Source organism: Eptatretus burgeri, chromosome 2, assembly GCF_056783735.1.
Source record: "Eptatretus burgeri isolate ZD-2024b chromosome 2, Ebu_testis_v1, whole genome shotgun sequence".
NCBI classification, from domain to species: Eukaryota; Metazoa; Chordata; class Myxini; order Myxiniformes; family Myxinidae; genus Eptatretus; species Eptatretus burgeri.
In genome coordinates this window covers 10827465-10843985 of record NC_140962.1, presented here as the reverse complement: position 1 = coordinate 10843985, position 16521 = coordinate 10827465, and the positions used below count along the sequence as shown (strand labels likewise).

General features: G+C 42.2%; 2 protein-coding genes across 2 annotated transcripts in view; both read right to left on the bottom strand.

The window, feature by feature from the left end:
- Positions 1 to 16521, bottom strand: part of ZNF106 (zinc finger protein 106) — a 102433-nt gene that overhangs the window by 28888 nt on the left and 57024 nt on the right. Inside the window, exons 12-13 of the mRNA XM_085862712.1 lie at positions 6554 to 7127; positions 3346 to 3407 (exon numbers count right to left, since the gene is read on the bottom strand). Coding sequence (XP_085718838.1) covers positions 3346 to 3407; positions 6554 to 7127 — 636 coding nt within the window. The remainder of the gene's footprint in view (positions 1 to 3345; positions 3408 to 6553; positions 7128 to 16521) is intronic.
- Positions 7135 to 13629, bottom strand: LOC147031415 (uncharacterized). The gene is given in 1 exon segment (XM_085862726.1): positions 7135 to 13629. A coding segment is annotated over 1 exon segment (3573 nt). The 5' UTR covers positions 12535 to 13629; the 3' UTR covers positions 7135 to 8961.

Here is a 16521-nt window from a genome sequence, read left to right as displayed (position 1 = left end):
TGGCACCCCCACATCATATGTCTCCCCTGGATTGTAGAATCAAAAGTTTTCACATGATTGGCATCTTCCACAATGAGGCAAAGGCACAAGGTCTGTTGCTCTCATCACAAAGAGGTCAGTGGTCTCTCTCCCTCTGCCTTCTCAGCCCCATGACCCTCCTAAACAACTCCAGGATGCACGAGTTTTTCCAGCAACCCCCTTCTGGTTTATTCTCCCAAAATCCAGGATTACTGCGCACCTCAACTCTATTGTTCCTCTTTTCTCCCATTTGCGGAAGCACCTTCCTGAGGCTATTCGATCCACTCTCCCCTCCAGAGTTTCAAAAGCAGGTGATGCACAACCATTTCGTGTCACCACTCTCACCACAAAACCACGATACTTTCTACCCCCATTAACCATACTCATACTTTCAGGTTAGTTTCCTCTTTCTCTTCTTTCCTGGTTGTTCATTCTTTTGCATGGTTCCAATATTGTTGTCCCAGTGTCAGTTCATTGCCTTTTCCCTTGTGTCACCTCGCTCTTCTTCGATCCTTGATCTTGTATATAAAATAAATCTGCCACCTTAGCCAGTTGCAATCACTGAATACTATCCATCGATAATGGCAAAATTTCAGATTTATAACGGCACAAATCTTAAAACCATTTTCACTTGTGCTGATGCAAAAACCAAGGTGAAACTGGGTTTAAACCAGTAAAAAGTACAAGTGTAGTCTAGCTGCAGGTGCATGTTGCACAGGAGTAAGTAGCTGGTACAAAAATAAAATAAATTAAAACTGGTAAACCAGTAATCCCAGGCTTCAAGGCGTGCCTCCATTTTAACAAATTTCAATACTATCACCCTGTCACATGATATGGGTTTTCCGAGTTAGAAAGTTAGTTCAAGTCTGCAATGGGGCCCAGCTACGGGGTCCCTCATGTTATCTCAATGAAGGATTGAAAAGCCCATAGCAATACATGATAGAGAAAGAAACTTCACATTGGACAAATCGAGGCTGGACAAATTTTCAAGTCCCCAAAAAAGTCCAATAACTCCATATTTGCATATTAATGTAAATGGCGAACTTGTAGAACGTTAAAATATCTTCCAGAATTTGTGGTCACTTTTTGTCTATCTTTTTTGGTTTTCATTTTACGACATGTCAAAAATGGGTGATTTTCAACTTTGGGGGGCTCTGGGGCCTCACTGGGGTAAAATACAGACATAGTGTAAACATATTTGGAGTCCCCTCTTCAAGGCCTATCAGAATCTGTCATTAAATTTTTTTCAACTCTCATTTGCATATTTGGCATATTTAATGAGGCGAATCGGCATCATTTAAAATCATATAAATTAAATAACGATTTTGACGAAATTAACAACTTAACATTCCCATGGAATATCGGATATGTGTGCAAAAGCTTGAGGCTGTTGGGTTATCCCTTCTGGAGAAGAAGATGTTTTTAGGTTTTGGAGAAAATCCAATATGGCCGCCATACCACGTGACCTACGTCATCAAAATTTTCAAAGTATAAACTTCAGGTGGAGAGTTATTAAATGGATAAGTTTCATTGAATTTCATCAAAGCATTGTTTTCATTTAACGACATTTCAAAAATGGGTGATTCTAAACTTTGGGGGGCTCTGGGGCCTTACTGGGGTCAAGTCCAGACATGGCATAAACATATTTGGAGTCCCCTGTTTATGTCCTATCTAAATCTGTCATTATATTTTTTCAACTCTCATTTGCATATTTTGCATATTTAATGAGGCGAATCGGCATCATTTAAAATCAGATAAATTAAATACCAATTTTGACCAAATTAACAACTTAACATTCCCATGGAATATCGGATATGTGTGCAAAAGCTTGAGGCTGTCGGATTATCCCTTCTGGAGAAAAAGATGTTTTTAGGTTTTGGAGAAAATCCAATATGGCCGCCATACCACGTGACCTACGTCATCAAAATTTTCAAAGTATAATCTTCAGGTGGAGAGTTATTAAATGGATAAGTTTCATTGAATTTCATCCAAGCATTGTTTTCATTTTATGACATTTCAAAAATGGGTCATTTTCAACTTTAGGGGGCTCTGGGGGCTCACTGGGGTCAAATACAGACATAGTATAACTATATTGGGAGTCCCCTGTTTATGTGCTATCTAAATTTGTCATTAAATTTTTTGAACTCTCATTTGCATATTTTGCATATTTAATCAGGCGAATCGGCATCATTTTAAATCATATTAATTATGTAACAATTTCGACCAAATTAACAAATTAACATTAGCATGGATCAATGCAAATGTGTGCAAAAGATTGAGGCTGTCGTGTTATCCGTTCTGGAGAAGAAGATGTTTTTAGGTTTTGGATAAAATCCAATATGGCCGCCATACCACGTGACCTACGTCATCAAAATTTTCAAAGTATAATCTTCAGGTGGAGAGTTATTAAATGGATAAGTTTCATTGAATTTCATCCAAGCGTTGTTTTCATTTTATGACATTTCAAAAATGGGTCATTTTCAACTTTGGGGGGCTCTGGGGGCTCACTGGGGTCAAATACAGACATAGTATAACTATATTGGGAGTCCCCTGTTTATGTGCTATCTAAATTTGTCATTAAATTTTTTGAACTCTCATTTGCATATTTTGCATATTTAATCAGGCGAATCGGCATCATTTTAAATCATATTAATTATGTAACGATTTCGACCAAATTAACAAATTAACATTAGCATGGATCAATGCAAATGTGTGCAAAAGATTGAGGCTGTCGTGTTATCCGTTCTGGAGAAGAAGATGTTTTTAGGTTTTGGATAAAATCCAATATGGCCGCCATACCACGTGACCTACGTCATCAAATGTTTCATAGTATAAACTTCAGGTGGTGAGTAATTATCCTGTAAAGTTTCGTTCAATTTCATCCAACAGTTTTCCCTCCAGATCTGCCACAAAATCGGTCAGTAGAACATAAAAACGCCTTTAATAATAATAATACGAACGATTTCAATAGAGCTTCAGCCATGCTTGAAGCCCTAATAAAAACGAGGAACGAGTCATTGATTACCTCCATCAAAACACAAGAAGCATGACAGCAAGGTTGGATGAGAATTAACAAACTAAACAACTCCAAAAACTGACTTTCAAAACAGAGGCCGTTTTATTATCCACCTCCTGCACCCACCAACTTCAGCTTAATATGCCTTTCTCAAACAAAAGCACTTTTAAAAGAAACACTGCATGTACATAAAGTAAATGCACAACCAGTTGAAAACCTCGCAGCCAGGATTAAAGGTCAGCCTGAGGAAAGCAACATTGTTGCACAAAGAAAGCTTGTGACAAAACTTTTAAAAACTGCACTGTACTTACCGTGGAGAGCAACAGCAACACTTGAAGTGGCATCTCTGGCAGAATTAACATTTCCAGGTAGTCTGAAAGTAGGTGACAAAAAAAAAAAAACAACACAATACAACCGGGATATGAGCAACTTGGGAATGTGACAATGCTTACATGCATCCCCCTTGCCAACTGGGAAATGCAGCAACGTCCTACATTGAATTGGGAATAGGAAAACAATAAATAAAGAACACGAGATAAAGTACCAGAGACAGCTAAGAGTAACAGAAATTGCAAAAAAAAAATGGCATTAAGGAAATCTGCAAATTCTAGGGTCAGGTGATGTATCGATATACCGCTTATATCCGAATAATTCTTCATATTGATATACCAGAAATGGAATTTTGAATATTGTCCCCCACTTGTCGATACATCTTGCTGACTTTCTAAAATCCCCCTGGATACCGAAGAAAAAAAAAAGACCAAAAAAACAACAATAATAATAATAAAAAAACATCGGAACATCACCAACAAATCGAAGAAAGGCGTTTTCAATCTTTAAACATCGTACATGATTTTAAAAGCTTGGATGCACTCTGCTACACCTGGAACAGTGGAATGTATGACGTCAAGACGTACCGGGAAGTAGGTGCAGTCGGTTTCAAGTTTTAACCATTCCACACGAATAGTTGCACTTTTGGTGAAAATTTTGTGATAGGCGCGTGGGTGAAACTGCAGAATTATTGAGAAAAAGGAAAAACGAGTTTTTCCGAAGGGGGTTCGGGGGGTATGCTCCCCCAGTAAATATTGAAAAATTGATGTCAAAACATGCATTGTGTGGGTGATCGTGTCCATATTGCCACAGAAAAACGATGCAAATAAGTGATATTTGGGGAATAATAATTTTTTTTTATTTCACCTGAACATTCATTGCTGGAGCTCAGTGCTGGCTTAATGATGAGAGTGGCTGGCTGAAGATATTAGGGTCTCCTGCAGTTGAATTAACAATAGGCGGGTTGACTCAGCCTGTCAGGTTAGCAAAATGAGTAAAAGGGGGCACTGCATCAGCGTTGGCCAGCGGTCGGAGTCGTGAACGTATAAGTGACGGGAATACGTCTAATAGGGGTAAAAATGACACAAGGGAATGGTAAGTTACCGAGGTACTTAGCTGAACAGCCCTCTGGAACCCGGCAGAGCCGAAGGCAGGAATGTTGATGAAGGAATCAAGGAAAAATGGACTCCGGACTCTTCAGACGAGCTTCACCAAACCGGGGAGGCAACGTGAGACGTGCAAGGTTACCACAAAGTCAAAGAAGAGATCTTTACACACGAGCCACCAAGAAGGTTCCAATATCAAGGGAAGAATCGTTACCAGCAAAACTCCACACGATAAGGGATGTCCTTTTCAACAGAACACCAGGCACAGAAGATATCTGTGGAGTGGAGTGCGTCTGACAGACACCAACAATGGCGGACGTTCGCGCCAAAAACGCCAAGCAGGAGGATCTTTCGCGTGAAAGGAAAAGACGTCCGAGGCGTTCGGAATCCGAGTCAATCCTTTATTCCAGCCGCGACCGAACAAGCCGCTCGTCTCTCCTCCGGTTGATCCCGGTTCCGTTAAACCCGCGACCAACCCGAGCTCGAGAATATTTACATATTGTAACATGAAAGGCAAAACGATACCGCCACAGATCACAATGGCGTGCAAGTTCTCCTCGACCTTTTGTGAGACGATTGAAGAATAATTCTCCCAGAGGATAAAACGTAAGTCCCGTCTCGGTGATAACTCGAGCGGTCTTCTCCAGCGATTATAAATCGCCCACGAGGGATGAATGAACGTCACAACCTTCCATTCCGAGTGGGAAATCCCGCCATTTCCTTTTCCCCGCCAACCTTTTACAATTCCGTCCGTCTTCTTGTCAACTAAACCTGAATATTTTCATTCCAAAGAGCATTATTCCAATCAAAAATTAATACTACACCATATATACATATATATATATATATATATATATATATATATATATATATATATATATATATATATATATATATATATATAACAAAATATAATGTTAACAAACACTCGTGAGGTAAACCAATATTAACGCCATTCCAACCTGATAACCAGTACAGACGAATCTGCCAGCGAGGAAAGGCGGATACGCAACACCGACGGGACACATGGTCTCCTGCCTGGCGGACATCTGCTCATGGTAACGCGCTTGCAAGCTTTTGTATCTGGTTAACTTCGACAAAAACAGCTCATAATAAAAACTACCATGGGAGTAATTCACAAAATCGTGGTCATGATGCGTTGTTGCGTGAGCATTTCACCCCATCTGAATGAAACGGTTTTAGAAACGAATCAGCATATCGGAATAAAACTTCAATTCCCTATAATCGCACCATGTTTATCTGAGGACAAACATACGGAAGCCTCCATATGGGTCGTTACAAAAATACGGATGGAGTTTCACCCACGTAAGCGGTTGTAGAGAAAACAAGAGAAAATTGGCATTGGCGGACGTACGTGTGTACGGACAACCCGAAAACATAATGCCACCGGTGGCATAAAAATCACACATTCCCTATGTGGAGTACTTGACGGGTGCCAAGTTTCAAAGAAGTGTCCACGGAGCGGTTTCGCAGATACAGAGGTCCAACGTTTCTTCTTCTTTCCAACATTGTTGCCATACCACATGACCTACGATGTCATAATTATCATTAAAACATTCTCCACGAGTAGTCGCGCCGATGGTGAAAATTTCGTGGCAACCAGACAAGCGGTTGCGGAGAAAAGGGAAAATGCAGAAAGCTAAAAGGCAAGTCGGCATTAACGGATAGGAAATAAGGTTGGTACACGCGTCCATCATGGCAAGGCGTGTCACGACGTCCATATAATTGCCATCCACCGCAACAACTCGAACACAATGAAAAAATTTTGGCGGGTAAATAGATCTCATTTTCAGCTCAAAGTGGTCAATTTTGTTTGCATCTCTGTCATCTTCGCACAATACTAAGCTCAAAGAAACGATGCTAGTTTCCATGGAGAACTTGCCCTGAAGCAAAATAATTCACCAAACGAGTCTTGTGTGCTTATCAAAAGACTTGGATGTGATTGTGTTGTGAAACAGCATAACTATCAATGCAGCACCAAAGGATTGTTGGAATACAAATGGCAGGTATTTAAATTACATAGCCATCAGTTTGTTGATCAATAAGTGCCACACAAACCTACCCTTCAATCACAGGTTGTCCGATGTCGCTGGTTGACGACACCTCAGCAATGCTCAACCGATACTCCTCCGCTGACACGCTTCGTTCTTCGGCGCGAAAGCCGGATTTCCTCGGTCGACCGTTCAACGTGGTCTTGTCGGAGCACGTCGCATCACCAGAAAGCAAAGGCTTTCCACTGCCAGTTTGTGATCCTGTGCCCAAAGCTTCCGTATCGACAGAACCTGACCTGTCGTGTTGGCGGTGTCTCTGTTTGCCCTTTTGTGGCCGCCGTGTCTGCACCTCTTGATCAGTGTCACTCGTTTCTGGTGCAGGCTGTTTGGGTTTCTTCTTACGGCGCTGCAAACGCGATTTCTGGGCGCTATTGTCATTTTCATTGCCACAGCTTGGTCTCAGGACATCATGATTGCTGGTACGGCCATACACTGAATTTCCAAAAACAGTTGGACATTGGTTGGACTGAGTGACATGCGGTGCACCTTGAGCTTGGAAGTTCAGCGAAGTGAAGTTCAAAGTGTTGCCATCCTTCGGGGCATTGCAGACTGGCTTTGACCGATTACCGATCATGGACGCAAATCCTAATAAGAAAGAACATTGGGGAAGTTATCAGGATGAAGAGGGGTTTGTGAAGAAGAAAATGCATAGGAATAGGTTCTCACAGAACTGATATTTTATATACTGTACAAAGTGCATACATTATAGATATATTGTTGTGGAAATGACTTCGAGGGGTGAACATTGCTTAGCATAGTCAAATGGAAGGCCAAGAAGGAACTCAAAGAAGTAAAGAACAAAGATGGAGGAGGAGCCTGGATAGGATTTGATAACTAGTTTAGTTATCTCCCATAGTGAATGCATTTGATTAAAAGTGAGGTGATGTCATCGTGATATCAGACATGCGTCGCTTTAGGTATCGACAGACGTAGTCAACCCTTCCTAAAGGGGCTGTCACACCTTGACGTTTTAGCCAGTGTATGGCAAGATATCAAAATGTATGTAAAACGCTGGCGTATGCTGAACTATTGATGTTTTTTTTTAAGTTTGGGGCGTATAATAACGTGTTGGACGTATGCAAAACGTATTAGTAACGAACACAGACCGTTTCAATCACATATAGATAACTTATACCAACGAATGCTGAGCATGTTGTCGGCGTTCACAACCTATGCCCAAAGATAACGTAACTTATGCATAGTGCGCGGCAGCGTATCACCGACGATCACGTGGCGTAGGCTATTCATAGTAGTCCAGTAGATATGTCAAAAAGATGTTCACTTCCGGAAGAAAGCATGAAAATTTGTATACAGGGGTTTTTGAGTATGCTGAATCCATTTCTAACCGGATCCACGCTGGCAAACCAAGGGATCACACTCAAAATCAAGAAATCCAAGATGGCCGCCCCGCGTATTGCCGATTTTGATATTTCGTCAAAACTTTGGTTCTATTTGACATAAAAACATGATTTTGGTGCTGATTTATAGGTTTTTAGGGTCAAATAATTCAATGAGATGCCTTAAAATACCATAAAATGTGATTGGAACAAAATCCAAGATGGCTGTCCTCTGTAGGTAATGCAAATATCAATCTCGTTTTTTTTTCTGTTTGGCATAGAACATGATCTTATGGCTAAATATTGGTTTTTAGGGACAAGAAATTCAATAAAGTATTTTTTATTAGTATAATGTATCAGTAGGAAGATCCAGTTTCACTTTTAACAAATTTCGATGAACCATTGAGAGCAATATTGTTCACACTCATAATTCACAAAGAATAGAGATGTACACTTGTCATTTTTTTTTCCATTATTGGGAATGTGCAGGGAATAAACGGTTTTACTGATATAATACCAAACTAGATGAAATGAGTTTGAATTGTATTACAAATGTCAAAAAGGAACTTAATCTAGGACACTGTCCACGTCTACACATTGTCCACCACAAAACACAGCTGTGTGCACGGGAGGCTTGCTTTAGCACACTCGCATCTTCCTGTGCACCGTTTTTTACATGCACACTTAATAAGTTCTCTGCAGCCCTTTGATGCTTCTGCCAGGGTACTCCATATGGGCACCCAGATTCGCTCACTGTCGAGTTGCCACCCCCACTCGGAAGGACTTGGAAGTGTTGGATTGGCCTCCAATGCCTGACCCCAGACGTATCCTGCTTGGTAAGCAGCACGCTTTACATGTTGTAGAAGTGCTGCACGTGACGGTGGGATGTTCTCCAGCTTCCGATTACAGTAGGAGAAGAGATGCTTCCTGGCTTCATTCACATCAGTGAGTTGTGACGTGTGAGAGTACAGCAGAACCACATATCTTTCGAGTTCCTTCAGGTCAGCTTCTGTAACTTCATCGGGAGTAGCAGACAGCCGTAGAAATACTTCAGTGATGTCTGGAAGTGATTTCCATACTTCCTAAGCGGTCTTCTTACCGACGGAGCTTAATGAAGACACCGTGTCACATCCTGATATGGCGTGCATAAATGGGAGGCCTCTGCAGTAATCATTGCCAAGCTCACTGGCAATGACATGTGCTCCAATATACCGAAAGTGTGCACCATGGCCAAAAGCTAACCAAAGTTCACAATCTTCCATGCTGATTGCAGTCACAATGGCCAGAACTAAGATGTCCGTGTCAGTAGCGTGCACCATGATCCTCTTCATGCCATTGGTGTAGGCATGGAAGCAGTGAAGCATCATTCGGTAGTCTGCTTCTTCGTGTGAACATGGTTGAAGCCCAGAAACATCAAGTGTTGCAGAGGAGGCAACATTCTGACCTTTCGTTGTGACCAGCATCTTCCCTGGCACTGTTGATTCAGATTCGATAACAGTGGCTAGAAATCTGAAGAGCTCAGTCTTGTTGCTGTCAACACGCAAGAAGCTTTTCCAGTTGTGTGGAAGTCGTGTTTTCTCGGAAACTCGAAGAGCTTCTCCAGTACCTCGGCCCTCTTTGGTGTGTGCTTTGAGACTGTCGGCCTTATAGGCATCCCACACAACATCTACTCGTGCTACATGTACAAGTTGCCTCTTGAGATATGGAACAAAGACACACTCTGCATAGTCTTTGAATGTTTTCACGTTTGTTGTGGCAGTCTTCGAATCCAATGTGTGGACGAGAGCAGCCCCGTCAAAGATCTTCACATCCACATCAGGTGTGTTCTGTGGACGTTGGGCTAGTGGTTCCAAACACTTCAGCAATTCAGCCTTTTCTCCGAGTCGCATCATGTTATTTTCAGCCAGAGACGGTGGCCAAGAGTGATTCTCATGCTGGAAGAAGATGTCCATATCACCATTTCGTGCTTGGCAAGAGATGTACATTCTAGAAAATAGTTGCAGGTCACTCTTCATGTTTGACAATTTGGACTTCTTCATTGAGGGCACTTTCCGCTCTCCAGACTTGAACAATTGAAGATTGTTCTTTGGAACAGTTTCATAGAGTGGCTTCTCCATCTTCACAAGCCGTGAATCAACGAATGTTTTGTATTGATTCTTTCCTATTTCCTCTGCTTCCGAGATGTTTTTGATGACTTCATCAGCCATGATGACCTTTGTGTCCAGTGTGAGGAGATCAGTGCTCGTTTCTGTGATGGGATTACCAAGCTCATTCATAACATCTATCACGCTTTGTACATTTGAGGCAAGTCTCTTTTGTGTGGTCAATGTTTGTTCATGATGTCGGTTGTCATGGGTTTCCTTATGAGATAGGCTCACTTCAACATCATGTATAATCCTGGCCATCTCAGGACCAGCAATCAACCATCGCTTGAGGGCTGATTCATTTTCAGTGATGCCAATTATCCCACCATCTCCTTTCAGCACAGCATTAAGCTGCTCATGCACATGGTCATGTGCCATCATGGAGAAGCAATGGGTGGTCTTTTGGGTTACAAAATGACCTTCTCTGAATTCTTTGTAAACACCTGGGCATTCATGTTGTAGCTGCATTAAATCTCACACATGAACTGATAACCACTTGACATAGTGGAAGTAATCCATGGCAAACATCCAAGGCACTATTCTCCCCAGGGTGCTAATGTATAGCTCAAAGTTTCCTTCGCGCTGTGATTGCATGAACTGAAGGAAGAGAACTTCAAGGTTGAAGGTTTTGCTCCAGTATCGAAACTGGGGATGCTGAGTCTCCATGAGTGGGCACCAGTCATTGAATGACATCGCTGGATTTGCTTCTGCCTCAACTTCCATTTTGTAGGAATTGTATGCTTGGTTACGCAAGCTAAAAGGTGCAGCAGCTGTTACTTGATGAGCCCACTGAGAACGGGCTGTGAACGATCCATTCTTGAGAGCATCACCTCAACCATCAGTTGTAACGTTTGCAGTCGTCATCACACTCACCCATCCACTGCCATCTAGCCAGTCTCCTAGAACTTTGAGCAAGGCTATCTCGATATGCAAACCGCCCATCATCACCACGAACTTGTCTTCCCCGTAGGTTTCTGGCCAGGTCCACTGTATCTTCTTGGCAATTACAAACAGTGGTTGATCAACGGTCAATATTGTGACTTGTCCAGGATGTACAAGTTCTGTAGCTTGAGCGATTACATCCATACCATGCTTTACCATCGCCAGAGAATGAGCATTTTCTCGAAATAATGGCATGAGTCCAGATATTGCTGGTGGTCTGGGGCAGGAATCTTGTGATGCTGCGAAATGTGCCAACCAAGAAATATCATCATCTGCATTCAGTTCAGGTTTCTTCAAAAGATTTTCAACTGAGCTTGCCCAAGCTAACTGCATGTCGTCTGAATCAACTGGAGACTTTTCTGGAACAGCTTGTCCCTCTGTCTTGTGTGGAGTAGGGCTATCATCTGGGAAAGCAGCTGGTGGGACAGTCATGTATGACTCCATAATTGGCTTCATCTTCCTTGTTCTTGGCATGTTCTTGTCAATGATAGGGGTCTTCTGAAGCTCTGTGCCTGCACATTTATTCGTAACATGCTGTGTGAGAGAGATGGCAGTTCCATGGAATGCAGTTTGCACTGAAGTGGATGAAGGATTGTGGACGATGTTGTCCAGATTGACTGTTGTGAAAAGATCCTTTCTCAGGACTCTGGGGTACACAACTTCAACATCTTCAAAAGAAGCCAATGCACTGTTTGCTACATCAGTTGCTATCTGTTGTACTCGGTCATAAGATACAGACAACCCTTTCTCAAAAAGGTTGTCGATCAAGTCACGCTTTCGGGTCTTATTGTGGATCAGCAACCCAATGTACAGAGGGAGTCTAGTTTCACGTTCCAGGCTGTGCCGAGTCGTTGGAGCAGTGGCTTCTCTTCTACTACTTTCGATTGTGTTGAATGTAATCAATTCAACTATGGATATTGCAGCTGTTTTCACAACATGGTTGTTTTCCATCTGATTTTTTATGTTTGTACCGCCAAGTACCATCTGAACTAACGCCATCAAGGAGGCCGTGTTGTCATCACACTGCTCGTCTGTCAGTGATCCTGTGAACGTATAGTGCTTCTGAAATATCTCATTCCTGATTATATTAGCAGCTCTTATAAGAACAGCATCACTCTCACAGTCCCGTTTCTTTGCCTCCAACAATGTTTCTCCAACGTCATCCTTGAATGTCAGCACGACCTCATACTTGCTTTTATGCGCTTCCAAGTCAGGAATTTGTGCAAGAAGCTTTTCTTTCAAACGAGTTGAGTTTGTGCGCTCTGGCATATCACTACCAAGTTGCTGAAGTCGTGACCTGTAGAGTCGTACAAGGCTTGACAGCTTAAAAATGTGTTCAGCATGCTCTTCTTCTTGTCGAGACCCTTCAATATAGGATACCAATTCGGCAAAGGCTATAGGCCCAGGCGTTAGATGTGGATCTTCCTTCTGAGCCTCTTTCCTGACAAGTGTGCGGTGTCTTTTGCATAAGGCAGTCAAACACTGTTTGTGGTATACAGCATCTATTGCGGTCATATCACCTGAGGACAGCTTGGCAAGCAGTCGGGTATCACGAAGCTCTGTTGCCATTTTTCGAACATTTGCGTCTGTCTGTGCTGTAGCAGCTCTATGATAACCTTCCTCCACTTTGTCGTCACAAAAGAAGCAGGACAGGCTTTTGTCAGTTTGAATGGAGGAACCAGGGAATGCCCTTCATAGTCTGCCTTTGAGTGGAGAAGTCTCAGTCTCTCTTACTTTGGCTATCTTCTTGCGGGCACGCTCAACTTTCTCTTTGCTAAACTTCATGTGGCATGTTTTGTGCCATTTTGCATTGTGCTGGGAAAGAGTTGCAGCTATACCTTGGCCGTCATCCAAACGTGACAAATTTATGTCCATTGGCAGGGCACCAAGTGAGTGTAGCTCCTGGATATGTTCAGCTATAGTATCATAAGCTCAGGACTGATGGGCATCCTTGGATTGAGATGGGTCTCTCAGCGGTTCCGATGAACGTTTTTGACATAAGGCACAAAGTGTCCAATCTGTTTCGGGCAAAACCACATCAGAAGCACTGTCCAGCTTTATTTTCTTGGTTGCCATATTAGTCTATTCTACGTCAGGTTAGTTACAGGTAGGTATGCACCTTGGAATGTTCACCATCTTTCCTGAAAAGAAAGTGAAATCTGTTATATTTATATAACTGAGATATCTACATCAAATATTTCAGTTTTAGTCATACAATATGTAGCCTAATCAGATTAATGTTCTGAAAATGAAACAAATTATCAGATTAATGACCAATTCTGAAAATAAAACAAACCATCAGATTAATGGCAAGTTCTGAAAACAAAATAAAACATTAGAATAATGAAATGATATACATTTATGGTCTTCCTGAGAAGTAAACAAAAATAAAGCATTAATTCATTGAATTGTTCACCCTATGTGTTAAGTGTTTTGATGACTTTCGTGGATCTTGTTCTGAATACAATGTAATTTAAGCTACGTAATTGAATTTCTTGTCCCTAAAAACCTATATTTAGCCATAAGATCATGTTCTATGCCAAACAGAAAAAAAACAACGAGATTGATATTTGCATTACCTTCAGAGGACAGCCATCTTGGATTTTGTTCCAATCACATTTTATGGTATTTTAAGGCATCTCATTGAATTCTTTGACCCTAAAAACCTATAAATCGGCACCAAGATCATGTTTTTATGTCAAATATAACCAAAGTTTTGACGAAATATCAAAATCGGCAATACGCAGGGCGACCATCTTGAATTTCTTGATTTTGAGTGTGATCCCTTGGTTTGCCAGCGCGGATCCGGTTAGAAATGGATTCAGCATACTCAAAACCCCTGTATACAAATTTTCATGCTTTCTTCCGGAAGTGAACATCTTGGCCTCATATTCTACATATCTACTGGACTATAGGCTGCGGCTCGACGATTAAAATCATAACCGCACTAGACATCGAAGTGTGAAGCTGCTGTCACACCTTGACGTTTTAGCCAGCGTATGCCGACATATGAAAAATTTGCCGAACGAAGCTGGCACACGTCGAATACGTTATGGGTAAGTTTTGTATACGTTAAGAGCACGCTGGCATACGTCGTAGTACGCTGGCATACGTCGTCATACGCCAAGTACGTCGAGAAATTTTCAGCATGTTGAAAATTTCTTGACGTACTCGGCGTATGACACACGTTCCGCATACTCTGGCCATAAGTTGTAGGCACGTTACGCGATCGTTGACACACGTCGACACACGTTACTTGTAAGGTACTCATAAGTCGAAACACGTCGAGGTAATGGTTAGCGTCAGTGTTCCAGACTCCCTGGTTTTTTTTTTTTTTCTTCGGTATGACGGTCATGTTGACACTTCGATTTCCAGTGCTGACACGAGACACAACCAATTAGTCTGGACAAGGCACTGACACGAGATGGCACATCATGCAGGTGGAGCAATCAGCTCTTGACCAAGCGCAGCATAGACCCCACCATCCTAAAAAACCCAACACCTCCTCAATGACTTTACAAGCTCTCATAACACACAGACACGACCACTTACAAAAATCTCTCGATTTCTTATATGATGCCACATTAATCTGATGGGCAGCAAAGCTTAACTGAATAATGGGGACAAACCGGACAAAAGAGCCATTTAATTTTTTTCCTAGGTGTCATTTATTAATCTTACCACAGGTTCCACAAAATCTGAAATTGGCTTCGATGATTAAAATGATAATTTATGCAAATTATCTGCATTTTAAGCATACGAGGTCCGTCGAAAAAGTAACGGGACTGAGCCTGCTGTGTGCTCCACTTACACAACTTGAATGAACGGGCTGCGGCACAGTCTTTCGCAATATTCCAGCAATATATGTGATTGGTGATGGTTGACTGCGCTCATTGTGTGATTTTTTACAGGTCGTGCTTTACATGTTGTCGAGTCTGAGCCGTTGTGCTACGAGTCGTGAGCAGAGAGCCAATCTGAAGTTTCTTGCCAAGTTTGGCAAAATTCATTCCGAATCCGTCACAATGCTGCAGCAAGTCTGCAGGGAAGAATCGATGTCACGTACACGTGCATTTGAATGGCACAAGAGGTTCAATGAGGGACGGGAGGGGGTTGAAGACTATCCACGGTCTGGGAGACCTTCAATGAGCAGAATGGCAGACAACATCGAGCGTGTGAAGCAGATGGTGCGCGCAGATCGTCGACTCACGGTGCGGATGATTGCTGAGGAACTTTCCATCAACAAGGACACTGTCTGGAGCATCATCACTGAAAATCTCGAAATGCGCAAGGTGTGCGCAAAGATGGTCCCCAAGCTGTTGTCCGAGGACCAGAAACAGCAAAGAGTCACTGTCTGTCAAGACGTTATCGAGCGCCTCGAGGACGATCCAGACCTGCTCGGGAGAGTCATTACTGGCGATGAATCGTGGATATTCGAATATGATCCCGAGACCAAACGGCAGAGTCGTCAATGGAAAAGTCCGGCATCACCAAGACCAAAGAAAGCAAGGATGTCGAAGTCGAAGGTCAAGGTGATGCTCATCACGTTTTTTGACATCAAGGGCATCGTCACTTCGAGTTTCTACCACAGGGTGAAACGGTGAACCAATACGTGCACAGGAGATCCTCCAGTGCCTCATGAGATCAGTCTGGGACAAGAGGAGGGATTTGTGGGAGAACAACGCCTGGGTGCTCCACCATGACAACGCCCCTGCTCACAGTGCCCTGAGCATCCGACAGTTTCTGGCGGAGAGGAACATGCCAACTCTGGAGCAACCCCCGTATGCGCCAGATGGCCCCTTGTGATTTTTTCCTATTCCCCAAGCTCAAGGGGGTGATCAAAGGGACCTGATGTGGAGGCCATCAAAAGGGCCGTGACGATGGAGCTCTGGAGGATTCCAGAAGAAGCCTTCCGGGGGTGCATTGAAGCGTGGAAGAAGATGGACAAGTGTGTGAGACTGGAGGGAAACTATTTTGAAGGGGACAAGCTGCGATTTCTTTATATTTTTGGGAATAAAATTTCTGTGAAGTCAGTCCCGTTACTTTTTAGACGGACCTCGTATTCTCTGGCATTTCAACAACAAAGTAGTACGTTGGTGGCTTCCTTTTTGCGTGTGTATACGTGTTTGGCCCAGCTAAATAATATTGCAATGTTAACTATTAATTGATTAATGCCTTCTGTGAGTTTTATGATAATTTATGCAAATGTATGCATTTAATTGCATAGCCAATGTAATTCTAATAATTGAATTGGCAGCTTTTCTTTTCTAGATTGGATATGTTTGTTCGATTCAGAGCCTTCCAATTGCAAGCTTTGCTTTTAGATTAGTGAATTTCAAGTGTAATTTTCATGTAAATTTACGCAAATTTAATGTAAATGTGCAGTATTTTGCTGATGTTGCAATATCAAGTGATTATACAATACATGCACAATACTGACAAATAAAATGGGGATCATAGTTCCAAGATTAGAAGCTCAAACCTTAACACGCAGGATAATTTCCCTCTCATCTTGACATGAGCTGCTGTTTTTGATGTGTATAACTTGTATTGATGCAG